General features: G+C 40.2%; 3 protein-coding genes across 3 annotated transcripts; all 3 read left to right on the plus strand.

Annotated features, from left to right (window-relative positions):
• Nucleotides 1–5,280: 5,280 nt before the first annotated feature.
• On the plus strand, nucleotides 5,281–8,356 carry LOC148103056 (uncharacterized). Its single transcript, XM_087840390.1, has 3 exons — nucleotides 5,281–5,325; nucleotides 6,373–6,454; nucleotides 7,936–8,356. The coding sequence occupies exons 2-3, from the start codon at nucleotides 6,378–6,380 to the stop codon at nucleotides 8,354–8,356; spliced, it is 498 nt and encodes a 165-aa protein (XP_087696516.1). The 5' UTR covers nucleotides 5,281–5,325; nucleotides 6,373–6,377.
• Nucleotides 8,357–18,312: 9,956 nt separating this feature from the next.
• Nucleotides 18,313–20,414, plus strand: LOC148103057 (GTPase IMAP family member 4-like). The gene is made up of 3 exons (XM_087840438.1): nucleotides 18,313–18,319; nucleotides 19,027–19,050; nucleotides 19,579–20,414. The coding sequence occupies exons 1-3, from the start codon at nucleotides 18,313–18,315 to the stop codon at nucleotides 20,361–20,363; spliced, it is 816 nt and encodes a 271-aa protein (XP_087696564.1). The 3' UTR covers nucleotides 20,364–20,414.
• Nucleotides 20,415–23,558: 3,144 nt separating this feature from the next.
• LOC102796917 (GTPase IMAP family member 5-like) lies at nucleotides 23,559–25,867 on the plus strand. The gene is made up of 2 exons (XM_087840391.1): nucleotides 23,559–23,619; nucleotides 24,759–25,867. The coding sequence occupies exons 1-2, from the start codon at nucleotides 23,559–23,561 to the stop codon at nucleotides 25,613–25,615; spliced, it is 918 nt and encodes a 305-aa protein (XP_087696517.1). The 3' UTR covers nucleotides 25,616–25,867.
• Nucleotides 25,868–26,529: the final 662 nt, after the last annotated feature.

Here is a 26,529-nt window from a genome sequence, read left to right on the forward strand (position 1 = left end):
CACAACAACAACAACAACCACAACAACAACAACAACCACAACAACAACAACAACAACCACAACAAAAACCACAACAACAACAACAACAACAACCACAACAACAAAAACCACAACAAAAACCACAACAACAACAACAACCACAACAACAACAACCACAACCACAACAACAACAACCACAACAACAACCACAACCACAACCACAACAACAACAACAACAACAACAACAACCACAACAACAACCACAACCACAACCACAACAACAACCACAACAACCACAACAACAACGACAACAACAACAACAACAACAACCACAACAACAACCACAACAACAACAACAACAACAACAACCACAACAACAACAACAACCACAACAACAACAACAACAACCACAACAAAAACCACAACAACAACAACAACCACAACAACAACAACCACAACCACAACCACAACAACAACAACCACAACAACCACAACAACCACAACAACAACCACAACCACAACCACAACAACAACAACAACAACAACAACGACAACCACAACAACAACAACAACAACAACAACAACAACAACAACAACCACAACAACAACAACAACAACCACAACAACTTATATCTGATTTAGTTTATGCACAAAGAAATGCTCGCCGTTCTCTGTAGCGCTCCATTAAGTATCCGGATGCTCCATCCTTCATTCAATTCAATTCAATTCAATTTTATTTATATAGCGCCAAATCACAACAAATGTCGCCTCAAGGCGCTTCATAGATACAGAGAAAAGCCCAACAATCATATGACCCCCTATGAGCAAGCACTTTGGCGACAGTGGGAAGGAAAAACTCCCTTTTAACAGGAAGAAACCTCCGGCAGAACCAGGCTCAGGGAGGGGCGGCCATCTGCTGCGACCGGTTGGGGTGAGAGAAGGAAGACAGGATAAAGACATGCTGTGGAAGAGAGACAGAGATTAATAACAGATTGATTCAATGCAGAGAGGTCTGTTAACACATAGTGAGTGAGAAAGGTGACTGGAAAGGAAAAACTCAATGCATCATGGGAATCCCCCGGCAGCCTACGTCTATTGCAGCATAACTAAGGGAGGATTCAGGGTCACCTGGTCCAGCCCTAACTATATGCTTTAGCAAAAAGGAAAGTTTTAAGCCTAATCTTGAAAGTAGAGATAGTGTCTGTCTCCCGAATCCAAACTGGAAGCTGGTTCCACAGAAGAGGGGCCTGAAAACTGAAGGCTCTCCCTCCCATTCTACTTTTAAATACTCTAGGAACAACAAGTAGGCCTGCAGAGCGAAAGCGAAGTTCTCTAATAGGGTGATATGGTACTACAAGGTCATTAAGATAGGATGGGGCCTGATTATTTAAGACCTTGTATGTGAGGAGCAGGATTTTGAATTCAATTCTGGATTTAACAGGAAGCCAATGAAGGGAAGCCAAAACAGGAGAAATATGCTCTCTCTTTCTAGTCCCTGTCAGGACTCTTGCTGCAGCATTTTGGATTAACTGAAGGCTTTTCAGTGAGTTTTTTGGACATCCTGATAATAATGAATTGCAGTAGTCCAGCCTGGAAGTAATAAATGCATGAACTAGTTTTTCAGCGTCACTCTGAGACAGGATATTTCTAACTTTAGAGATGTTGCGCAAATGGAAGAACGCAGTCTTACATATTTGTTTAATATGTGCGTTGAAGGACGTGTCCTGGTCAAAAATGACTCCAAGGTTCCTCACAGTGTTACTGGAGGCCAAGGTAATGCCATCCAGAGTAAGAATCTGGTTAGATACCATATTTCTAAGCTTTTCAGCGCCGAGTACAATAACCTCAGTTTTATCTGAGTTAAGAAGCAGAAAGTTAGTGGCCATCCAAGTCTTTATGTCTTTAAGACATTCCTGCAGTTTAACTAATTGGTGTGTGTTATCTGGCTTTATGGACAGATAGAGCTGGGTGTCATCTGCATAGCAGTGTAAATGTATGCTATGTCTTCTAATGATGCTGCCTAAGGGAAGCATGTATAATGTAAACAGAATTGGTCCTAGCACTGAACCCTGTGGAACTCCATAATTAACCTCAGTGTGTGAAGAGGACTCTCCATTTACATGCACAAATTGGAGTCTATTAGATAGATATGATACAAACCACTGCAGTGCAATACCTGTAATACCTACAGCATGTTCTAATCGCTCTAATAGGATATTATGGTCAACAGTATCGAATGCTGCACTAAGGTCAAGAAGGACAAGCACAGAGATGAGTCCACTGTCAGAGGCCATAAGAAGATCATTTGTAACCTTCACTAAAGCTGTTTCTGTGCTGTGATGAACTCTGAAACCTGACTGAAACTCTTCAAATAAACCATTCCTCTGCAGATGATCTGTTAGCTGTTTGACAACTACTCTTTCAAGGATGTTTGATATAAAGGAAGGTTGGAGATTGGCCTATAATTAGCTAAGACTGCTGGGTCTAGAGATGGCTTTTGAGTAAAGGTTTAACTACAGCCAGCTTGAAGGCCTGTGGTACATAGCTGATTATTAGAGATAGGTTGATCATATATAAGATCGAAGAATTAATCAATGGCAGGACTTCTTTGAGCAGTTTTGTAGGAATGGGGTCTAAAAGACACGTTGATGGTTTGGAGGAAGTAATTATTGAAGTTAACTCAGAAAGATCGATTGGAGAAAAAGAGTCTAACTTAACATCAATGGTACTAAGAGTAGCTGTAGATAATATTACATCTGTGGGATGATTATTGGTAATTTTTTCTCTAATGATAAAAATTTTATTTGTGAAGAAGTTCATGAAGTCATCACTAGTTAACGTTAAAGGGATGGTTGGCTCAAAAGAGCTCCGACTTTTTGTCAGCCTGGCTACAGTGCTGAAGAGAAACTTGGGGTTGTTCTTATTTTCTTCAATCAGTGATGAGTAGTAAGCTGTTCTGGCTTTGCGGAGGGCTTTCTTATAAAGCAACAAACTATTTCTCCAGGCTAAATGATGATCCTCTAAATTTGTGACACGCCATTTCCTCTCCAGATTACGAGTCATCTGCTTTAGGGTACGTGTTTGAGAATTATACCACGGGGTCAGGTACTTCTGATTAGAGACCTTAGTTTTCACCGGAGCTACAGTATCCAGAGTCGTACGTAGTGAGGAGGTGAAATTATTAACAAGATAATCGACCTCTGTTGGGGTAGCGTTCAGATAGCTGCTCTGCTCTGTGTTGGTACAGGGCATTGACGATGATAACAGTGGCTGGATTATGTTCTTAAACTTAGTTACAGTGCTTTCAGAAAGACATCTACTTTGATAAAGTCTACTCTCCACTGCTGTGTAATCAATTATTGTAAATGTAAATGTTATCAAGAAATGATCAGACAGGAGAGGGTTTTCAGGAAACACTGTTAAATGTTCAGTTTCTATGCCATATGTTAAAACAAGATCTAGAGTGTGATTAAAGTGGTGGGTGGGTTCTTTTACATTTTGAGAGAAACCAATTGAGTCTAACAACAGATTAAATGCCATGTTGAGGCTGTCATTTTTAGCATCAACATGGATGTTAAAATCACCCACAATAATTATTTTATCTGAGCTCAGAACTAAATTAGATATAAAGTCTGAGAAATCAGACAGAAACTCAGTGTAAGGCCCAGGTGGACGATAGATGATAACAAGTAAGACTGGTTTCTGAGTTTCACAGCTGGGGTGGACAATGTTAAGCATCAGGCTTTCAAATGAATTAAAAGTCTGTCTTGGTCTTTCATTAATTAATAGACTGGTGTGAAAAATTGCTGCCACACCGCCCCCTCGACCTGTGCTTCGAGATTTCTGGTAGTTAGAATGACTCGGGGGTGTTGATTCATTTAAACTAACATAATCATCCTGCTGCAACCAGGTTTCTGTAAGGCAGAGTAAATCAATTTGTTGATCAATTATTAAGTCATGTACTAACAGAGACTTGGAGGAGAGAGACCTAATATTTAATAATCCACATTTCACTGTTTTACTCTTTGGTTCAGATGTGGATACTGTATTGTTCTTTCTTTGTAATTGTTTATGTTGTTTGTTGCTGGTTTTTAGTTTGTTTTTTGTCTTTTTGGAAGCTGACACAGTCTCTATGGAGATGGGTTTTTGGGGGGGTAGCAGGAGGAGAGAAGCTGCAGAGAGGCGTGTAAGACTGCAACTCTGCTTCCTGGTCCCAACTCTGGATAGTAGTGTACACAGTACTGTAATACTGTGTACAGTACTGTATTTACTACTGTAAAGAGAATAAAGGGCAGTGAGAAATTCAGCAACCGAATGTGGCTGAAAATAAATGTCAGTATTTTCTTCTTCAGTTAAATGAAACACGGTGTGTGTTGGATTACTGCTGTAGACGTTTACATGCCTGTACATTTATATATATGCTTTATTTTTTTAGCTAAGTTTATCTACAGCATTAGATCATATTTCCTGCTAGATGCATTTAACAAAGATCAGCCTGTTTATGGCTCTGACGTCTTTTATATATGACTTCAAACAGTTATGATAACACATGTTTTTCTCACCCAGCAAAGAAATATTTGCTATACAATGAATCACAGCTTGTGATAAGCCTTTTAAGCTTTCAGGTTGAGGCATCAATACAGTAAAGGAACAACATGTGTCTCTTTCATAGATAATTCATCCGTTTATAAGCTGTAAGAGATATTTGCCTTTGAGATAAAGAAGATATCAAACGATATGAAATGTAAATACTGAAGCTCAGTATTTGAAATTTAAGTTTCACTGCTGTCATTTTTTAAAATAAATACATTTATTACTACAATGAATGTTAACGTTGACCTGTGTCGGCGACCTGAGCTTCGTGTTGTAGACCAGAGCTCTGGGCTACAATGAAACCTTACTGTTAGGACCTCCAAGTCTGTAGTTATCTTCATCATCAGTTAGAGCCCCTCCTCATCCTTTTCTTCTTCTTTGGTGCAACCCTGTAAATTCAGGATTCCCCTTTGGCCCCTCCCCTTTCCTACAATCCCCCTGTGGGAGAGGTCGGTGTCATTTCTTGTCCTGCACTAATAATATCTTTATCCACCCTGAGTTTTAGTTCACTATTGTCATCATTGCACCTGTCTTTGCTAAATGCTGTGAGTGTGGTACGTGTGTGCTGTGTATAGGCGCTGAAAGTGAAAGTGGTGAAAGTCAGAGTCCTAGATGAGTCAGTAGGCTCCTCTCAGCCCCCTGTACTTTCACTTTCAGGGTATAAAAAGAGGACTGCTTAGTAACACAGCTACACCGGGAGGACGACCCATGTGGACACTGCTTATTGCTTTTATCTGAACTCATCGCATTATTGTAAGTCAATCTTTCATTGTTTGATATTTTAAAATTAATTTTTAAAATTTAGTGTTGTACGTACATCTTCCTCTGATTCACTGCATTTTCTAACGCAGGGGTTTAGACTGTGGGAGCCTCACTGTGATTGTTGAAACAGAATCTGAACTTTGTAATCTGTACACAGTACTGTAATACTGTAATACTGTACACAGTACTGTAATACTGTACACAGTACTGTAGTACTGTAATACTGTAATACTGTGTACAGTACTGTAATACTGTGTACAGTACTGTATTTACTACTGTAAAGAGAATAAAGGGCAGTGAGAAATTCAGCAACCGAATGTGGCTGAAAATAAATGTCAGTATTTTCTTCTTCAGTTAAATGAAACACGGTGTGTGTTGGATTACTGCTGTAGACGTTTACATGCTTGTACATTTATATATATGCTTTATTTTTTTAGCTAAGTTTATCTACAGCTTTAGATCATATTTCCTGCTAGATGCATTTAACAAGGATCAGTCTATTTAAGGCTCTGACTTCTTTTATATATGACTTCAAACAGTTATGATAACACATGTTTTTCTCACCCAGCGAATATTTGCTATACAATTAATCACAGCTTGTGATAAGCCTTTTAAGCTTTCAGGTTGAGGCATCAATACAGTAAAGGAACAGCATGTGTCTCTTTATATTTGCCTTTGAGATAAAGAAGATATCAAATGATATGAAATGTAAATACTGAAGCTCAGTATTTGAAATTTAAGTTTCACTGCTGTCGTTTTTTAAAATAAATACATTTATTAATACAATGAATGTTAACGTTGACCTGTGTCGGCAACCTGAGCTTCGTGTTGTAGATCAGAGCTCTGGGCTACACTATACAGCCGCTCACTCCGGCCCTCACAGCCGAGTCCTTCAGTGCAGCTCCTGAACTGAGACACAGCTGCAGCTACTGCACCAATTATCTGAAGGCAGGATGTGTCCACAGTGCAGAATTGTTGATGTGAAAGAAAAACCTCCTCACGTCTGAAGGCTCAGTCGTTTTGTTCTTCTGCTTGCAGACGTCATGGGTGCTTCTGACTCTCGAGAGTGTAAAGTTGTCTTTAGGAATGACAGCAGGAACTACACGCTGCACAACCCCAGGTGACTCCTTACTCAAACACAACTAATCAATCATTTCATCTGCTGGTTAGTTCAAAGTGCTTCACAGATCATTGACATGCTGTTAATAACAGAACTATTGAGCAGATTAAAAATAGAGACATGAACGACATGACTAACAGAGACCAATATAAAGCATGTTAGGGGTGTTCGTTATGATGATCACAGCCATCGATCAGAAGCATCAGTGTTACGGTTTTTCTCGTTCGCCTTGGAGCAGCTCTCAGTTTCTCCTTACACACACTCGCCTGTGCAAAACACACTCCAGCAATCAAAACTTTTATCCTATTAGTCATGAAAACTCAGTCAATCACTTCATCTCTGATCTCTGAATTCACATCCTTTCATTACATTTTTGAGACTTTTATCAAAACTTTTCTGGAAAAATATTGTCCTCATGTAGAAAAGTGTGACACAAAAACAAAAGGTTTGTATGTAAAATCTAATTACTGTTTGTTTTACCTAAAACTCTTCTTAGAACGTGTTTATTTTAATTCACTGCTGTTACATGTGTTGCTATGTTTGCTCTTTCATACACGTCTGAATAAAGTTTGAAGGGATTTGATTGAAATACAAACAGTGCTGAGGAAAGTGTGAGATCTGTGTTCAGATGAGAAGCATACTGAGAAATATGTTGATGCACATATTTCACACAATAGTGAATAATGACTGATGTGAGAACTGTGAGTGGTGTTCAGGGCGGGGCTCTAGACTAACTATTTGCCACGGTTGCAGTGGTGCACCTACATTTTTTTCTTAGGCGCACCACACAAACGTTTGGCGCACTCAGATTTTTCAGCCACATCGCTTCACAGTTTATCGAACGCTGCACTAAGGTCAAGAAGGACAAGCACAGAGATGAGTCCACTGTCAGAGGCCATAAGAAGATCATTTGTAACCTTCACTAAAGCTGTTTCTGTGCTGTGATGAGCTCTGAAACCTGACTGAAACTCTTCAAATAAACCATTCCTCTGCAGATGATCTGTTAGCTGTTTGACAACTACTCTTTCAAGGATGTTTGATATGAAAGGAAGGTTGGAGATTGGCCTATAATTAGCTAAGACTGCTGGGTCTAGAGATGCTTTTTGAGTAAAGGTTTAACTACAGCCAGCTTGAAGGCCTGTGGTACAGGCTGAAGGCCTCTCATCCGAGACGCTTCATAAGTTCAAGGAGGATCAAATGTTTATTTATCCAAATATGTCAAAAAGCCAAACACTACTATTTTTTTATAAACATTGTGGGAAATTTGGTAAATCTTTTTGTATATCAGGATGTGATATGGAAAGTGTCGTGTTGGAAGTATTTATACTGCGTGACTGTTAAATGTTTGCTCTGCAGTCTTTGTGGCAACCAAACATTTTCTGTTAATCCAAAGTAACCCTGGTACACGCCTGCCTCATCACCGCTGCCCTTCATTTCAAAATTGACATATTCATTGCGATGTCTCTTGTTTCTCTGTCCAGAATGCATTTGGAGAGTGGACAATATGACACTGCCATGCCTTCAACACTGCGCACTTCTGAATATGGCAGCGCTGCGTTTTCTAAGACGGGTGGCGCAGCGCGTGGATGTGTTGGAGTCGTCACCTACGATCTTTACAATGAATCTACAAAGCGAGCTGATAAGAAAATCGCTGTCATGTTCTCTGTTCCTTTCGATTATGGCCTGTACTACATCTGGCATGGAATCGGAGTCTTTACCATCGACAAACAATGTAATTCTTCTCTGTTTAACACTATGCATAACGATGAACAGCAAGGGTTTGTCAGAGGAAGAGCTGAGGGTCCCACTCTTACTTACAGAGATAATGATGTTACCCTTACCTCCACCATCACAAACTGTAGTCAAGCGACTATGACAGTGGAAGTGCGCAACCGACAGTAGACAGTCTAATAATGGAGAAAACAGAGTGACGGGTTTCTGTTTTGTTCTTTGGTATAACCTTCAGACGATCTTTTGTTTTTAGTGGTTTATCAAGACAAAGAACATTAAAGTGGAAATTAAAATGACATCGGCATTAAAACTAGGAGGTCAGTGATATAGAAGCTCACTCAGCACAATACGTCAGAATTCACAACTTATTGTCCAAAAAGTGACAAATATAACCCTGAGCACAGTTTGAGTGAAGACCCATTAGATGAGTATTGTATGTAAGTTTGATTCTATTCAAACCAATAGTGTGGGAGAAGAAGCAGGTCTGGTGTAATCGTGAAACAGAAAACAATCATCAACAATGAAGGAAATTTGGATCTTCTGTAATGTGGAAGTCTGGTCCACAGTTTGGGCCTGACATTAACTGCTAAACAGTGAAGAGGAGTTAAAACAGGAATTTGGGAAAGAGTGTTTTAAATTATTCCTATGATTCAATTGTTTCATGCAGAAATAAACTCACACTTACATACAACAAAAACTATGTGATGGTTTGTCTGCAGATCACTGAACATGAACAATAAAGATATCTGACGTTACGATCCCTCAGCCACTCCTGTGCTTCATTAACTGATCATAATGACGTTTCATTATTACTGGGTTGAATATTCAACCAAATAATATATTTGTTTAAATGTCGGAAGATAAAAGAAAAAACTGCGTCTTCAGGTAGATACACAAAATACTTGATGTCTCACAATTCAAAGCAGTGTATGTGTTCAGTGTAGCAGCTTTGTTGAACCACCAGAGGGCATCAGTACTTTTCTGTGACAGCTCCAACTTGTCAGCTAAACACAGCCCCTGAGATTCACTTAAGCATTCCTAAAAACCAAAATCTGGACTTTGGTTTCTCAGTCAGTAAGACAATAAATAAATCAAACAGGCAACATGTTTTATTTATCTTAAGCAAGAGTTCTGTGAATGCTCAAAAGAGATTTCAGTCCCACAGGATTAACATATTATACTTCTCTTATATTTAACTAGTCGCACAAATTAGAAAGTGAAGCTAAAATCTCAGCTCACTGATAAGAACTACTCCCCAAAGACTTAATGTCATAATGTAATTCATTTGAAGTGTAGACAGAATATAATCACCAGATAATTCAACCTCACCTCAATCAATCAATTTCTTAATAAACACACTTAAACAACACTCTGAGGTGGGAAAAGCTGACTTTTACAACAGAATTTATTTGTTTCTCAAATAAAAAACTGCCTTCAAAGAACACTCGCAGATTATTTGCAACAGGAGTTCTGGACTTTTCCAGAGGGCCAAGGTCATCCTTAAGAGAAGGACGAGGGTCTAAAGGTCCAGATACTACAATCTCTGTTTTGTTTTTATTTTTTTGATCATTTATATTCAAAAATGTAATGCCAACCATGATTTTATATTGTCAAGACAGCAAAGACAAGACAAGACAAAAAAAAACAGGCTCCATAAATGCTAAAGAGGTAAGTATTTATCAGTTGCAGTAGATAGAAATAGATAGAAAATAAACTGTAGGAAACCAAAACAGAAGAAAGAAGAAGAGAAATAACAATTTAACATAAACCAGTGACACACTCCAGGGCCTGATCAGCCCTGGCAGGGCCTCTTTGGATGAGGGTGTCTAGTGATAATGGCCGAAACACCCGATGAATCCAAGGTCCACTGATGATGTGTCCCAAATTTAAAATGATAATCTAGATCTAATCCCTAAACCTAACCAAGGAAGGAAAATGGCAGATTAGCCTGGGTAAAAGACCGAAAGTTGAGGCACACAGCAATGTGTGTTTCTGGGCTGCCTTTCCTCATAACAGCCATCCCTCAAGAGTCTCTCCATTTAAAGCAATGCATTATCAGGGACTGTAACATCTAGTCCTTTAACTGAATTTTTTAAGAGGAAAGTAGATTTGAGAATCATTGGCGTAACAGTGAAATGAGATTCTGATTCTGAAAATAGAACCTATATGGGAGCATGTAAAGGAAGAAAATGCTGGACCAAGGATATATCCTTTAGGCACTCTGCATTAAAGGGGGTTGGATGTGGATGAAGAGCCACCAAACCTGACAGAAAAACTGTCAAGATTGGTGCTGGTTAAATAAGATTTAAAACATTCAAGCGCAGTTCCTTTAATACCCACAGGGTTCTCAGGTCTAGACACTAGAATACCATGATCTGTTGTATCAAATGCAGCATTCAGGTCTAAAAGCACTAAAATAACAGAGTTCCAGAGTCAGCAATTAATACAAGATCAATAAAATCTTTTAAAAGCACAGTTTCAGTGCTATGTAGTGCTTTGAAACCAGACTGAAGTGTTTCAGAGATGAGAGGAAAAAAAGGCTAAGAAATTCAGTTCAACTGACAAATTGTTACTTGAATTATAAAGATAAACATACATTTAAAAGAAAATGGTAAAGACACCCACTTGTGTGACTCAGAGGTCACTAAAATCAATATTGAATCGGTGTGCAACTTTGCCAAAACAATGTGGGACTCTGTAGTTTTCTCTGGTCCCCTCCCCAATCAGACCAGGAGTGACATGTTTAGCCGCATGTTCTCCTTAAATTGCTGGCTGTCTGAGTGGTGTCCCAGAAACGATGTGGGCTTCATAGATAATTGGCAAACCTTCTGGAGGAAACCTGGTCTTGTTAGGACAGACGGCATCCATCCCACTTTGGATGGAGCAGCTCTCATTTCTAGAAATATGGACAAATTTATTAAACCCCCCAAAACATGACTATCCAGAGTTGGGACCAGGAAGCAGAGTTGCAGTCTTACACGCCTCTCTGCAGCTTCTCTCCTCCTGCTACCCCCCCATAAACCCATCTCCATAGAGACTGTGTCAGCTTCCAAAAAGACAAAAAACAAACTAAAAACCAGCAACAAACAACTTAAACATAAACAATTACAAAGAAAGAACAATACAGTATCCACATCTGAACCAAAGAGTAAAACAGTGAAATGTGGATTATTAAACATTAGGTCTCTCTCCTCCAAGTCTCTGTTAGTACATGACTTAATAATTGATCAACAAATTGATTTACTCTGCCTTACAGAAACCTGGTTGCAGCAGGATGATTATGGTAGTTTAAATGAATCAACACCCCCGAGTCATTCTAACTACCAGAAACTTCGAAGCACAGGTCGAGGGGGAGGTGTGGCAGCAATTTTTCACACCAGCCTATTAATCAACCAAAGACCCAGACAGACTTTTAATTCATTTGAAAACCTGATGTATATCCATATTCACCCTAGCTGGAAAACTCAAAAAAAAGTCTAACTGGGAGGCTAAACTGGAGCTAACTGATTAAAAACAGCATCCTGCACACACGTGAATTTAGTTACTACTTACACAATTAAATCAGACTAAAGCTAACTTATATTTTATGATTATTATCTTTTAATTCCCCTCTGAAATGTAATTAATTTACGATAAGCTTGGTATTTTTATTTGCTACGAGTGAGAATTTGAATTTTCAAAGGGGGGGGACTGCAGTGAAAATAAAATGTGGCATTTTAAGTTCATGTGCATTCATCAGTGTTTTAACAGAGGGGGTTAAGTTCTGTACTTGTACCTCTGCATGCTGCATGTTGCATGAAACAGAAACTCGCGGTTAAGATGCCTGAGACGAGCTCTTGCAGTTCACCCCAAGCTGATAAATATCAGCCTCTTGTACAGGAACAGTTGTGTAAAGCCCCTCCTCCTCAGCCTTTTTGGGTTCACCGCCTGTTTGCAGTTTGCCTTCTTGTTGTACAGACTCCAATCTCTGTTTGAAGATGTAATTAAAACTCAGAAAGACTCCTGCTCCCTTTTGGAGTCAGACTCAAGTGGTCACTAGGGGAGTTTCATTTTTGAGTCATAAAAGACTCAATGAAAACATGGCTTCCAGATTAATTTAACCAAAACTCTGAGCAGAGCCTGCTCTGAACTAGGTCAAGTGTTCAGTATAGGTTACCATGGTGATCTGATAAATTAAAAGACATTCACCTTGTGAGACTGACAACTCTGACTTTAATCTGTGTTAACCCATTAACCCAGCTTCATGGTACAGCCCTCAGGGCAGCAGCTTCAACTGTTTAACCACAGTGCACATACAGGGCTCGTCCCAGAGAGGAAGGCAAGCTAGTTCAGGTTCAGCTGTAAAAACTAAAATGAGAGAGGAGGGCCTGAAACACAGGACCAAAATCAGAGGAAGATTATTCTGTCCATTATTCTTTATGGTTATTTATGAACTTTTCCTGTCATCATGTTGTCTTGATGAGCTGCTTGTCTCAGTCCTCAGGTGTGCGCTGAGGGGGCGCAGAGATGTTTAGACAGGAAATGTAAGGCACACTTTACAAAGGTTACAGGCGGTGAAATACAGCTGTGATGTTTTGCATCTGTAGGAGTGCAACACTCATGAAAGAGGAAGTACTGCACGCTTGTGAAGCAGAGCATAAAAAGGTTGAAGAGAAGTGAGGAACAAAGTGAAGAAACTGACGTGTTGAAAACACATGAGGTATACTGGCATAAAAACAAAGGTGCTGGTGCAATCCAACTGTCCGTTTACTGGCGTCTAAGGACAGGACAGACATTTTAAAGATGACCAGAACTGAGTGGTGATGGATACAATGAAGACCCACACCCTGCTGTACAGGAACATCCACACTGCATGGAAAATACATAATATTCCACACCCTGAGGCCTGCAAACACACTGAATGCCGAGTCCTTCTCCACGTGTGGAAACATAGTTACACACATCACAAACACGTGGCTGCAAACCATGGTGTTTCATTGCTTTAAGAACATGCTGTGTGAAAATTGGACTCATACCCATAAAACCTCACCCTGTGGTTACAAAGCAAGTGGCACCTCAGGAAATGACAGCTACACAGTTCTTTCAGTTTTACAGAGCAGAGCACATTTGTGAAGAAGAAAAAACACAAACAGGGCGTGTTAAACCGTCCTGAACATGCTAATCTGGCACACAGCAAATACCACATGTCAGCAGGAAGAGATCACAATCTGCACAGTTAGCCAGGGTTAATACAGAGACACTGTTTCAAATGACTTCCCAACATTTTGTGAGTATGGAGCAATCTGTGCTTAACACATAACACAGAAAGAGAAGGAAGTAGGTAACACAATCACTGATTCACAAACATCCAAACAAAGGCTTCAGGCATCTGTTTTGCAGCCTCGTGACCTGAATGCATGAATTCTGCTGTCTACCAAAACATCCTGAAGGAGAATATCTGGCCATCAGTTCATGACTTCACTCAGACGCACCTCTGAAAAGCAAAATGAGCGGCCTAGTCCAGACCTGAATTTGACTGAGATGTTGTGGCATGATTAAAAAGGCGGTTCATGCTGGAAAATCCTCCAACGTGGCTGAATTACAACAATTTGGCAAAGATGAGTGGGCCAGAAATCCTCCACAGTCCTGTAAAAGACTCCAGGTAGCCAGTTAATGCAAATGCTCGAATGCAGTTGTTGCTGCTAAGAGAGGCCCAACCAGTCATTGTATTTAGGAGGCAATCACTGTTTCACACAGGGTCATGTAGGTTTGGTTTATTTTCCCCTCAATAAAAAACATGTTCATTTAGAAGCTGCATTTTGTGTTTACTTGTGTTATCTTTGTCTAATATTTAAATTTGTTTGATGATCTGAAACATGTAAGTGTGACAAACATACAAAAAAAGCAGGAACTCAGCAAGGATGCAAATACTTTTTCACACCAGTGTAAGTCCTGTTTTTAAATCAGATATTGGTCTTTGCATGTGAAACGTGCTGCAAAACAAACTAGGCTGTTATCTAAAGGCTGCATGAAAATACTCAGCAGTTTAGGTTTGCAGTACTGTGATGGATTTAAAATAAAGAGCAGTGTGTGATTGGTGCACAGTGGTTATCGTGTTCACAGTCACAGTTAGGGTTCATCAAGTGTAGCGTGATGAGTTTGGGGTGGGGGGCTGTAGCTCAACAGGTAAAGCAGGTCACCAAAAAAATGACTTCCAAGTCTCTGTTAGTACATGACTTAATAATTGATCAACAAATCGATTTACTCTGCCTTACAGAAACCTGGTTGCAGCAGGATGATTATGTTAGTTTAAATGAATCAACACCCCCGAGTCATTCTAACTACCAGAAATCTCGAAGCACAGGTCGAGGGGGAGGTGTGGCAGCAATTTTTCACACCAGCATATTAATCAACCAAAGACCCAGACAGAGTTTTAATTCATTTGAAAGCCTGATGCTTAACCATATTCACCCTAGCTGTAAAACTCAAAAAAACTTTTTTTGTTGTTGTTGCTGTGTTGTTGTTGTTTGTAAAATCACACTGGATCATTTCCCTACATATGGCACAGAAACTGAATATTTTCAGTATTTCCTGAAAACTGAGGAGAAAAAATTCCATTCCAAATCACGTTTAAATTTACGATAAAGGTTTACACGGCGGTGAGTAATAGATTTCGTCACAGTAGACGTCGTTCTAAAAGTGCTGTAACTAAGTTTATAATTCTTATAGGATATAATTCCTTCATTGATATTCAATGCCATGCGCCAGCACAGTGCAGGGAAGCTACCTGAACTCTACCTCCACAGAGGTCGATTATCTTTTTAATAGTTCAACATCTACACTGCATATGACTCTGGACACTTTAGCTCCTCTGAAGAATAAAACTCTCAAATCAGAAGTATTTGACTCCCTGGTATAACCCTCAAGGACACACCTTGAATCAGAAAAACTACAAGCTGGAGCAGAAATGATGTCTCTGGTGATGGCCAGAGGGGCTGATGGCGCGATATGGCAGCCTCGCTTCTGTCAGTCTGCCCCAGGGCAGCTGTGGCTACAACCGTAGCTGCCTCCACCAGTGTGTGAATGCGAGAGCGAATGAATAGTGGCATTGTAAAGCGCTTTGGGTGCCTTGAAAAGCGCTATATAAATCCAATCCATTATTATTATTATTATGTCTCAGTAATTCAAAAGAACTTTATGTAGCCTGGATTGATAGGAAAGCCCTCAGTAACCATCTCGTAACACGTAACATATATACAGATACTTTCAATGCTACTGATATGTTTTAGACTCTTTTTCTCCATCTATTTTCTTCTACTTGTCCAGGGCCATGTCACAGGAGTATAAGCCTAAGGAGAGGAGTCCAGACATCCCTCTCCTTAGGCACCTCCTTCAGCTTATCCTTGGGAACACGAGGACATTTCCAGGCCAGCCAAGAGACATAATCTCTCAAGTGTGTCCTGGGTCTGCCCTGGGGCCTCCTTCCAGTCGGACATGCCTAGAAAATCTCACACAGGAGACACCAGGAGGCATCCTTATCAGATGCCCGAACCACATCAACTGGCTCCTTTCAATAGCGAGGAGTATCTCACCTGGTTTCTCTAAAGGAGAGACCAGCCACTCATTGGAGAAAGCTCATTTCCACCCTTTGTATCCACGATGTAATTCTTATACTTTTGGTAACTACCCATACGTGAGGATGAGGATGTAGATCGACCGGTAAATTTTGACCTCTGCTTCACCATTCAGGTCTCTCTTTACCACGACAGACTGGTATGTCTCGGTCCGTCCAGTCCAAAAACTTCAATTTTTATTTCAATTTTATTTATACAGCTCCAAATCACAACAACAGCTGCCACAATACAAAGAAAAAAGAGAAGACCCCAACAATCATATGACCCCCTATGAGCAAGCACGTTGGTGACAGTGGGAAGGAAAAACTTCCTTTTAACAGGAAGAAACCTCCAGCAGAACCAGGCTCAGGGAGGGGCGGGGCCATCTGCTGTGATTGGTTGGGGTGAGAGAAGGAAGACAGGATAAAGACATGCTGTGGAAGACAGATATTAATAACAGATATGATTCAGTGCAGAGAGGTCTGTTAATACATAGTGAGTGAAGACGAAACACCCAGTGCATCATGGGAATCCCCCGATTCCCCGGCCAATGAAGGGAAGCCAATACAGGAGAAATCTGCTCTCTCTTTCTAGTCCCTGTCAGGACTCTTGCTGCAGCATTTTGGATTAGCTGAAGGCTTTTCAGGAAGTTTTTAGGACTTCCTGATAATAATGAATTACAGTCGTCCAGCCTGGAAGTAATAAATGCATGAACTAGTTTTTCAGAGTCACTCTGAGACAGGATATTTCTAACTTTAGAGATGTTGCACAAATGGAAGAAAGCAGTCTTACATATTTGTTTAATATGTGCGTTGAAGGACATGTCCTGGTCAAAAATGACTCAGTTAATCCAAAATGCTGCAGCAAGACTACTCACAGGGACCAGGAAGGAAGAGCAGATTTTGCCTGCATTTGTCTCTCTGTTAAATCCAGAATCAAATTTAAAAACATCCACATCATATATAACATCTTGAATAACCAGGCCCCATCTTATCTTAAAGACCTCATAAGTAGGGCTGTCAATGTCAACGCGTTAATGTGTAATCATGATTAACGCGATTAAAACTTTTTAACGCATTTAACCCATCTGGAGCACAGACAACAAGCTTTGGACAAAATCTTGAGTCATTCTGTGCTCCAGATGGGTTAATCGTGATGGCAGATTAATCTGCATTAACGCATTAAAATTGACAACCCTACTCATAAGATATGATCACCCCATTAGAGCACTTTACTCTCCAACTGACCTCAGTTTTCAGGCCCCTCTTCTGTGGAACCAGATTCAATTTGGATTCAGGAGACAGACACTATCTCTACTTTTAAGATTAGCCTTCAAACTTTTTTTTGATAAAGCATATAGTTAGGGCTGGACCAGGTGACCCTGCTTCAATAATGCTGCAAAAGATCTGGGCTGCTGGGGATTCCCCTGATGGACGGAGCACTTCTTCTCTCACCTGTTTTCACTCACTATGTGTTAACAGACCTCTCTGCATTGAATCATATCTGTTATTAATCTCTGTCTCTTTTCCACAGCATGTCTTTATCCTGTCTTCCTTCTCTCACCAACCAATCACAGCCCCGCCCCTCCCTGAGTCTGCTGGAGGTTTCTTCCTGTTAAAAGGGAGTTTTTTCTTCCCACTGTCGCCAAAGTGCTTGCTCATAGGGGGTCATATGATTGTTGGATTTGTCTCTTTTTTCTTTGTCTTGTGGAAGCTGTTGTTGTGATTTGGAGCTGTATAAATAAAATTTGGTACTTTATAAATAAAAATGAAATAAATTGATTATGGAACTTTTTATATTTTTTTTTCTTTGGTGCCCATTAACAACAAAGAAATTAGAACTAACTAAAGTTTATAAGATGCTTATATTAAAACAGAAAATGTAGCATTTAGTCACCAAAGGCAGCGTAATGGTTTGCTCTTCTTTCTCTTGTCAAAGACATTAGCTCCATTCCTCTATGCGCTTTGAAATGGACAAGCTAAAGGTCTGGTTGTAGGTCAATAGCTGACTCAACTTAAATTTATCTGTTAATTCAATGTCAATTATCTAGCATCACAGATTTTAAGAACGTGGTATTACTTACTGTATAACTACTAATTTTATAACTAATTCAGTTATAAAATGTTAGGCGAACAATAGAAAATGTGCTAATTCAACATTAATCAAGTTGACGTTTTTACAGTGTGGGTAATCCTGCTGCACAAAAAAAATACTTCCTCTATCCCGCTGTGGCTAAACGGTCAAAATGCCAGGTTCAGCATCCTGGAAAGTTCTCGTTCCAGATTGCCTTTTCGATACTCAAACATGATTTTACTGTAAGAGAGGGAGCTTCCCCGATTCCTCCAGTCGTCAAACTTTTGTTTGGTTCTATCGTTTGCTGCGCACGGATATTTTGGTTTCTGGTTTCTGAGAAGTCGGCTCATTGGCAAGCAGACGAAAGTCGAACGTCATTAAGGGGAGGACGCGGCACACTGCTGAATATAAAGATGGCAAACTGTTCAACGACATCAACGACACACTGCACAAAGGACAACGATGGGCGGTACGTACATTTTACATTTCATACAGGTTGTAAATAAACCAGCAGAGCATTTCTGTTCTTTCTTATTACGTTTTCATGTGTTATTAACAGCAGTACTAACAACATAAACGTCTCATCTGTAACAGAGAAAGCTACACTTACACAGTCCAACACTCCCCGTTTAGTCTCCGAGCTCGCTGGTTTTTAAAATAGTTTATCAGACGCCGCATTACATCAAAGGTCACTCGGCTTTTTAATCGCCTTCATTTGTTGCTTCTTTCATATAATTTAATATTGTAATAATTTCTTGATTACTTGTGTAAGTGTGTAACATGTAGAGATTTGTCTTTTTTCTAAATTGAATCCTGAACAGTTCTCAGTTAATCTGACGACATGAAATAATAGAAAAGTTGTTATTTGCAGTCATTGCTGAGTGCAGCTTACATCATCACCTAAAACTTTATCATCTATAAAATAGTAATGTTATTACATTTAATATCATTTTGACTAAATTGAGCTTTTAAATAATTGTGGCAAAGTTCTGCTGAGCAGCTTGACAGAAAGGCTTCAGGTGGAAACTGCTCCAGATTTGTGTCGTTTTAGCCATTTAAGTCAGAAAATCCTAATGTAGATCTGCTGGATCTGTTGAAATATGCAGTGTGTACCATAATACAATTAATAATTGTACACATTTGGGGTTTTAACATATTTAACAATTCTCTTTATAGGGTCCCAGGGGAGTAAACCAGAAGGTAGGACAAACGTCTTATGCAGCTCCTATAAGTGACATTAACATAAAAAGCAGCTTTCTGGGCATTAATGCATTAATATACCTGCTTTTAATTAAACGCCTGCCCTTCACCGGACCAACGATTACTGCAGTACACAATGAAACAGCAAAGTTACTTTATGAAGTAAATTTTCTGAAAATGAAAACATTCAACTGTACAAATGGTCAACAGACACGCTGCTATCATATTTATCTGAAGTGTTTCTGAACTTTGAATTTATCAGCGAGACACCATAAAACTAAGATGGGGAAGTGTGGGAGTAAAATGGGACTGACTGTGGTTTACATGAAAGCTAATGAGTCTATAATGCTGATAATTAAGATAATAAAAACATCTGAAAGTTAATTTCTTTGCAAAGTCAGTAAAACAAATGCAAGCTGGGAACAATCGAAGCGTCATTCAAACATCAGCTGTTGTTCAGACTGAGTGCTGCAGGGCTGATATGTAATTGTAATGATAATGAAGCACGTAATGTAAATTCTCCAACAGCGCCAGAGGAGCTCAGGATCGTGCTCATTGGAAAGACTGGAGCTGGGAAAACTTCAATCATGAACACATTCCTGGGAAAAGCTGCTGTGACGAAGAGCTCGTTTGCCTCAGATGAAGCGCCGTGCACAACCGAGACGGCGCCGTTTGGAAACCAAAGACTGGTTTTAGCTGATACTCTCGGCCTGTGCCACACCAGGAAATCTAAGGAGGAGGTGCTGAGTAAGATCATTGCATCCACCTTTCAGTTCGATTCTGAGCGGGGGCCTCACGTGTTCCTGTACGTGCACAGCTGGGAGGACGGTTTTACGACACAGGATGTGGAACGAGTGAAAGTCCTGAGGAGGATCTTTGGTAAAGAGGTCATGCGTTATTTCTTCCTCCTGATCACGCATATCGATGGAGACTTGTCTGGTGGGCAGAAAAACCAGATAAGGAAGTTTATTAAGAAAGTGGGATTTAAAACACAGAAATACTGTGTTATTAACAACAGAGGTCATGAAAACCAAAGAACAAAAGAACGAAAGCAGCTGGTGAAGGAAATCAATGAAATGGTAGAAAATAACAAGCTAAGGAACTACACCAATGAAATGTTCGAACATGCACAGGAAGTCTTAAAGAAGCAAATCCAAAAGTCAAAAACTCAGAGGCAGATGGGTGCTGTAGACCAACATGTGGCCACTGTCGCTAAAGCCCTGTTGTCTCCTGTGCTGCCCCCGGACTTTGTTACCTTAGTCCTACAAGCAAATGTCTGGCTGGCAACAAAGTTTGACAACTGCCTCACATAATAACAAAAAGCAGGGAAGTAAGTCGAGACCTTAAGCCTTCAGACTGTAGCAACAAACCCATTAAAAAAACATTTATTGTGCTGTAATAAAACTGCAGCTGAGTTCTATAAAAGAGTGAAATATTCAGCTATTTTTAATCTTTATTAATCTGATACCTTCAGCTTCTCTGCAGCAACCAATGCATCACCATGCTTTAGAGGAAGGACATTTCCATGCTTGCTCCATCTGTGCCAACTCCACCTTTATCATTTTTCTGTAAACACTTATGTAATTTTTTTTAAAGTGATCGTTGTGTTTGGTGATGCCACATTCTTCTCCTCGTGTGTTCTTTTATCTTTCTCATTCAGTAAAGTTAAAATGCTAATGTATCGATCAGTGTGTGAAATTAATCAGACATTAACAGCAAAATCAGCAAATAAAAGATGATTCAAACAAAACGGTTGATTTTCTGACATGACTCAGCTGTGAAGTGACGGGAAGATTTTAACAAAACAAAATACAAAAGTTGGAAAGAAGAAAATATCAAATGCAGCAATAAAAATAATAAAAATAAAACTGTACAACAAAAGATATTTCTGATTTCTTTATAGACCTTTTGTAAGAGCTAACAAGAGTACAGAGACGCAAAAAAGAAGCCCAACAGCATTTAAGATTCAAAACAGGAAGAATGAAAACAAAGAAAAACTACAACAACAAAAAGTGATCATGACAATACACAAGTTGCTGCTGTCATTATTATTATTGTTACTGATGACATCATTGTTAACGATTATAAGGGTGATTGTAAAATTATACAATAGTAAAACCAAAGTATTATTATTTTTATTATTATCATTATTATCATTATCTTTTAATGCTCTAATGCTATTTGATCCTGTGAAAACTAAGGTCTCTAATCAGAAGTACCTGACCCCGTGGTATAATTCTCAAACACGTACCCTAAAGCAGATGACTCGTAATCTGGAGAGGAAATGGCGTGTCACAAATTTAGAGGATCATCATTTAGCCTGGAGAAATAGTTTGTTGCTTTATAAGAAAGCCCTCCGCAAAGCCAGAACAGCTTACTACTCATCACTGATTGAAGAAAATAAGAACAACCCCAGGTTTCTCTTCAGCACTGTAGCCAGGCTGACAAAAAGTCAGAGCTCTTTTGAGCCAACCATCCCTTTAACGTTAACTAGTGATGACTTCATGAACTTCTTCACAAATAAAATTTTTATCATTAGAGAAAAAATTACCAATAATCATCCCACAGATGTAATATTATCTACAGCTACTCTTAGTACCATTGATGTTAAGTTAGACTCTTTTTCTCCAATTGATCTTTCTGAGTTAACTTCAATACTTACTTCCTCCAAACCATCAACGTGTCTTTTAGACCCCATTCCTACAAAACTGCTCAAAGAAGTTAAATAGAGTATGAAGTACTGCTGTAATGCAGAAATACACTGTCTTTAGTCTGGTTTTATTTTATTTGAAAAATCTTGTACTTATATTTTTATTATTATTATTTGTTTTCCATTAAAATGATATACCACCCATTGAAAAAATTCAAAATACAGTTTTAAACAGTAGTAACTGAATATATACTTATAACAATCTACTGTTCATTTTTAATTATATTAACTACAAAAAAAGTTTAGCTAGCCAAACAACAACTTTAGCTGAGTATAAGCTAACATTATACCAGCTAATGTTAGGCTCCAGTATGTTAAATACTAAACTTTCCTTCTAAGAAACAGTTTAATTATTCTCATATTGTATTAGCAATTTTTTGCATCAGAGTCCAACAACATTAGATCCACTTCAAAGAATTTTTCACCAACACTTGTAACAGAGGCTAACAGCAGCCAACAGAGTGTAACAGCAGCTAACAGGGGCTAACAGCAGCCAACAGAGTGTAACAGCAGCTAACAGAGGCTAACAGCAGCTAACAGAGGCTAACAGCAGCCAACAGAGTGTAACAGCAGCTAACAGAGGCTAACAGCAGCTAACAGAGGCTAACAGCAGCCAACAGAGTGTAACAGCAGCTAACAGAGGCTAACAGCAGCCAACAGAGTGTAAAGCAGCTAACAGAGGCTAACAGCAGCCAACAGAGTGTAACAGCAGCTAACAGCAGTTTACAGAGGTTAACAGAAGCTACTAGTGGCGAAAACAGCAGCTTTTAAGAAGAAAAGTTAACTATATCCTCAAAAACTCACCGCAATAGTGAGCTTGTCTCATGTCCTTTCCTGAGTAAATGAAGGCAGATGCTGCACAACCAGCACCAACAGCAGAGTGACAGCAAACAGGGAAAAACTCGGGGTTTGGTCCAAACAGTAGTAGAAACAAGCCAGCTGGCCTTGGCCTTCATGGGGTACAAACCAGATGTATTGTTCCTGATCTATCTTGGCTGTCTAAAACATGTTTGTCCTATAGCCTCCACCCAGCTAGGATTATGCACCTAAACTGGTTGGAGTAAGAAAGCGTTTTACTGCAATCTGCAGTCTATTGACATCAGGCTGTGAGATTCTACACACTGTAACTGCTGGTAACTTTTTCACGATTTTACTCTAACTGGAAACTAGGAGCAGACTCAGACATCAAGATACAAGAAAAAACACATTTATTTACAAAGTGAAGCAATGATGAAGAAGTGAGCGAGCCTGGGAAGGTGACTCTGCCAAAGAGAAAGCAAAGACCATCCAGCTCGCCCCAGAACCCGGCATGTTTTTAGGGTTGTCTTATTTTATATGAATGAACAAATAGTTCTTCTACATTCACATTTGTCCAGGTTTAATAAGGTGTTGTCTGTGCTTTCTATAGATATGTTGCTTTTGACAGTAGGTTAGCTGTTTCTGTTTCCAGCTGTAAATCTGTCTTACAGATATGAAAATGCAAACATAACTGTCAAAAAAGACAAAATCATTTTTCATAATGTGAAACTTTTGTTTTGAATTTGCCACTGTTAGGGTTTAAATGAAACTGTGAACAGATGTGTTACTGCGATGTCTTCATGGAGGGATGTAACTGTTATGGGTGAAAAGGCAGACCTGTGGAAATGCACTCTGCCTGATGCACTCTTTTTCAGCCTTCTGATTGGTTGCTTTGTGCCACACTTCCTGCCCTAGAACAGCTGAAGTGCTGTATGTGAAGAAACGAGCAGCGGACGGTGAAATAGAGGTGAGATGGAAATTTAAGCAGCCAGATGAAGACATGAGCAGCACTGAGCCTTCAGAGAGCTCGGTGATGATCAATGAAGATCCAGAGGATGAAGGTGAGGTTGTCCTGCAGGGATACTCCGGCTGCTGTTTGGCTCAGTTTAGTGTCAGATTAGCTCCAGTCTGCATTTATATCTGAGTGCAGTCAGTGAGAGTTTAGTTTGAAGAATTACTGCAGAGTAACCAGCTAATAAAATTATTGTAATCACCTTTTATTTCACAGTAAATAATGGACAATCCAAACATGCTGCATGACAGATGTTCAGTCCTTTGAGTCAAATCCTTTAAACAACTTCAGTCGTGTCTGAAACTTCAATTTGTTTTTTCATTTTAATCTGTAAATGCTAACTTGTTAGCATAGTTGGGTTTTCCAAGAAGGAAAAAGATTACAGGCCCTATTAGTGATGGTGTTTGTTATGTTAAGTTTCCAAAACCTTTATTAGAAAATAAATCAGATGTATGCAGAGGCAGTATTCACAGTGTTGACCCTTCTTCATGCTGAGTATCAGCGCCTGGGCCCAAATCCTGATTGGTGGAGGTTCATTCCTGCCTAGCAGAGCTCAAAGCTGTGTGGGGGTTTTAATGACTGACCTGACAAAATAAGCTCGAACTCTTCCAACCATCTAGGAGTCGTTTGGTGACAGTCTGTGCATTTTCCGTGCCACAGGGCAAAGGTGAGAGCTGGCAGACTTGGAGCTCATCAAATTAATATGTTTTGGAAGACTCCCCGGAGCTTAATCTGACTGAGAATCTGTGATGAGTCCTTAAAAAGCCCACAAGCTGTGCTCATGTTGGAGCTCTGAGGTACAAACAGCTCTCGACCAATCCGGATCTGACCCAGAAGCTGCATGGAGAAGCTTCAACACTGAATCCAGACTGTTTGCACATATTTGATTGATCTGCCGAGAAAAGTTTTTGAAACTAAAATGTTTCCGATTGTTTTCACTTCATCGTGAATGAATGAATCTAGATGCATTTTTATTTTTCTGCGTATGTCTAATTATTAAGTTTCCATGTGTGCACTATTACATGCATATCGATGTCAGTGCAGCACGTGGCCCATGAAGGTCATTCGAAATGTCTGTTTGAGAAAACTGCTCATGAATTTGTGGTCAGCGGATGCATTTTGGGGTAAAGTGATTCCACAGTTTGACACACGAGTGGGACTTTTCTCACATGCAAACCTTTTTAACAGATGAGCAGGAGCTCCCAGAGCTGAGGATCGTCCTGTTCGGGAGGACGACGGTTGGGAAAAGTACGCTAGGAGGCATCATCCTGGGCGACAGTGCTGCATTCACGTCGAGCGATCCTCATGGAGAGCGCACAAAGACCTGCCACGTGGAAAGAAAGACGGACTCTGACAGTCACAGCGTGGTTGTTGTGGACACTCCGGGTCTGTTTAAAATGGGATCGAGTGAAGAGGACGTGGTGAAAGAGATCAAGTGGGCCACTGAACCTGGTCCTCATGTGTTCCTGTTGGTGGAAAGGCTCAAAATCATCACGTCTGAAGAGTTAAAAGCACTGCAGGTTTTTGAACGCACTTTTGGCAAACGTGCAGTGGCCTACGCTACGCTGGTGTTCACCCACAAAAACGACCCGCGAGGGAACGAAGCTGACATAAAAGAGACCATGAAACACAACGAGCACCTCAGGGAGCTGATTGAACGGTGCCAGTGGAGATATTTTATTTTTAACATTGCTGACAGGAGCCCTGTTCAAGTCGCCGAGCTGCTGGAGAAGATAACCCAGGAGAGACAAGATCACTCGGACTTCTTCTACACGCCTCAGATGCTGCAGGCGGCTGAAACAGCTGCGAACGAGGAGCGAAGCGAAGACGACCGCGGGAGGAAAGCATCAGGAAACAGACTGGCTATTCTTGAGAAGAGCGGATTGGTGGGAATATTTCTCGGGAGTGTTGTTGGGTATTTTAGCTGTGGTGGTGAGCTGACACCTACATCAGGAGCTCTACTGGGAGCTTTACTGGGTATGACGCTGATAATGGGAATGACATTTTCAGGGATCTGTGCATTCGAGAAATACCATAAAAAGTGACTTTTCACTCATCTGCAGGGAATCCTGAAGCTTTCTAAAGTTAATTACAGCATCAGCACAGTGTGACATACTGACGAGCATCTGCTGCTCTATCTATAGTCCTGTGAAGACATGGGCGCAGGCCAAAGGGAATATAAAACCATCCACTGACAAGACACTGCCCCCTGTTGGTGAAACAAGCCACAACATGCTGCATGGCCAAAAGCAGCATCTCACAGAAGAACGCAGCAGATAAACCCCGAGAATTACACCTCAAACGAGTCGACACATGTTCATCTGTTAAACTACAGAACCAGTCAGACCTCTGAGCAGCGGATCAGGACAAAGCTGCTCAAAGAAACAGCAGTGTTCAACGTGCATACGAGCACAACATGCAGTGAAATGTGACCTGATGCGCTCCTCGACTGAGCAGAAACAGAGAACATTAAAGTAAATACATGCAAAGAGGACATTATGTGCAGTAAGTGAGTGAATTATATACATCAAGTAAATTCAATAGAATAAAACAATCTGGAAATTTAAAGTTCGAAATTCGAGAATGTGCATCATGAGAGTGTTAAAGTGCAGCCAGATCAGGATGTGATAACAATGAGTCCTGTCTCACTTATGGCTGATGGAGCTTGAGGGGCAAAGATAGAAGCTCCTCTTGAGCCTCTCTGTTCTAGCCTGCATGATCACAGAAGCTGTTTATTGCTGGGTGGGTCCTTCCATATCTGAGCAGCTCTGGTTCAACATCTTCTGATTTAAATGTCATGTAGAGGGGAAGCATTTGGCCGTGTGGAGCAGTCTATGAAGAGCTTTTTTATCCTTGACACAGCTGGTCTGTGTGAGGATGCTCTCCACAGCGCCTGTAAAGAAAGTCCTGAGGATCTCTGGAGAGACCCTGAACAGGCGCTGCCTGCCTTTCTGGACTC

This window comes from Neolamprologus brichardi, chromosome 4, assembly GCF_056152115.1.
Source record: "Neolamprologus brichardi isolate AB-2024 chromosome 4, ASM5615211v1, whole genome shotgun sequence".
NCBI lineage: Eukaryota > Metazoa > Chordata > Actinopteri > Cichliformes > Cichlidae > Neolamprologus > Neolamprologus brichardi.

Coding starts and splice junctions, on each gene's coding strand:
- LOC148103056 (XM_087840390.1), top strand. CDS start 6,378: ATGGGTGCTTCTGACTCTCGAGAGTGTAAAGTTGTCTTTAGGAATGAC. Junction 6,455..7,935: donor TACACGCTGCACAACCCCAG/GTGACTCCTTAC, acceptor TTCTCTGTCCAG/AATGCATTTGGAGAGTGGAC.
- LOC148103057 (XM_087840438.1), top strand. Junction 19,051..19,578: donor CCAGGGGAGTAAACCAGAAG/GTAGGACAAACG, acceptor ATTCTCCAACAG/CGCCAGAGGAGCTCAGGATC.
- LOC102796917 (XM_087840391.1), top strand. CDS start 23,559: ATGAGCAGCACTGAGCCTTCAGAGAGCTCGGTGATGATCAATGAAGAT. Junction 23,620..24,758: donor TGAAGATCCAGAGGATGAAG/GTGAGGTTGTCC, acceptor CCTTTTTAACAG/ATGAGCAGGAGCTCCCAGAG.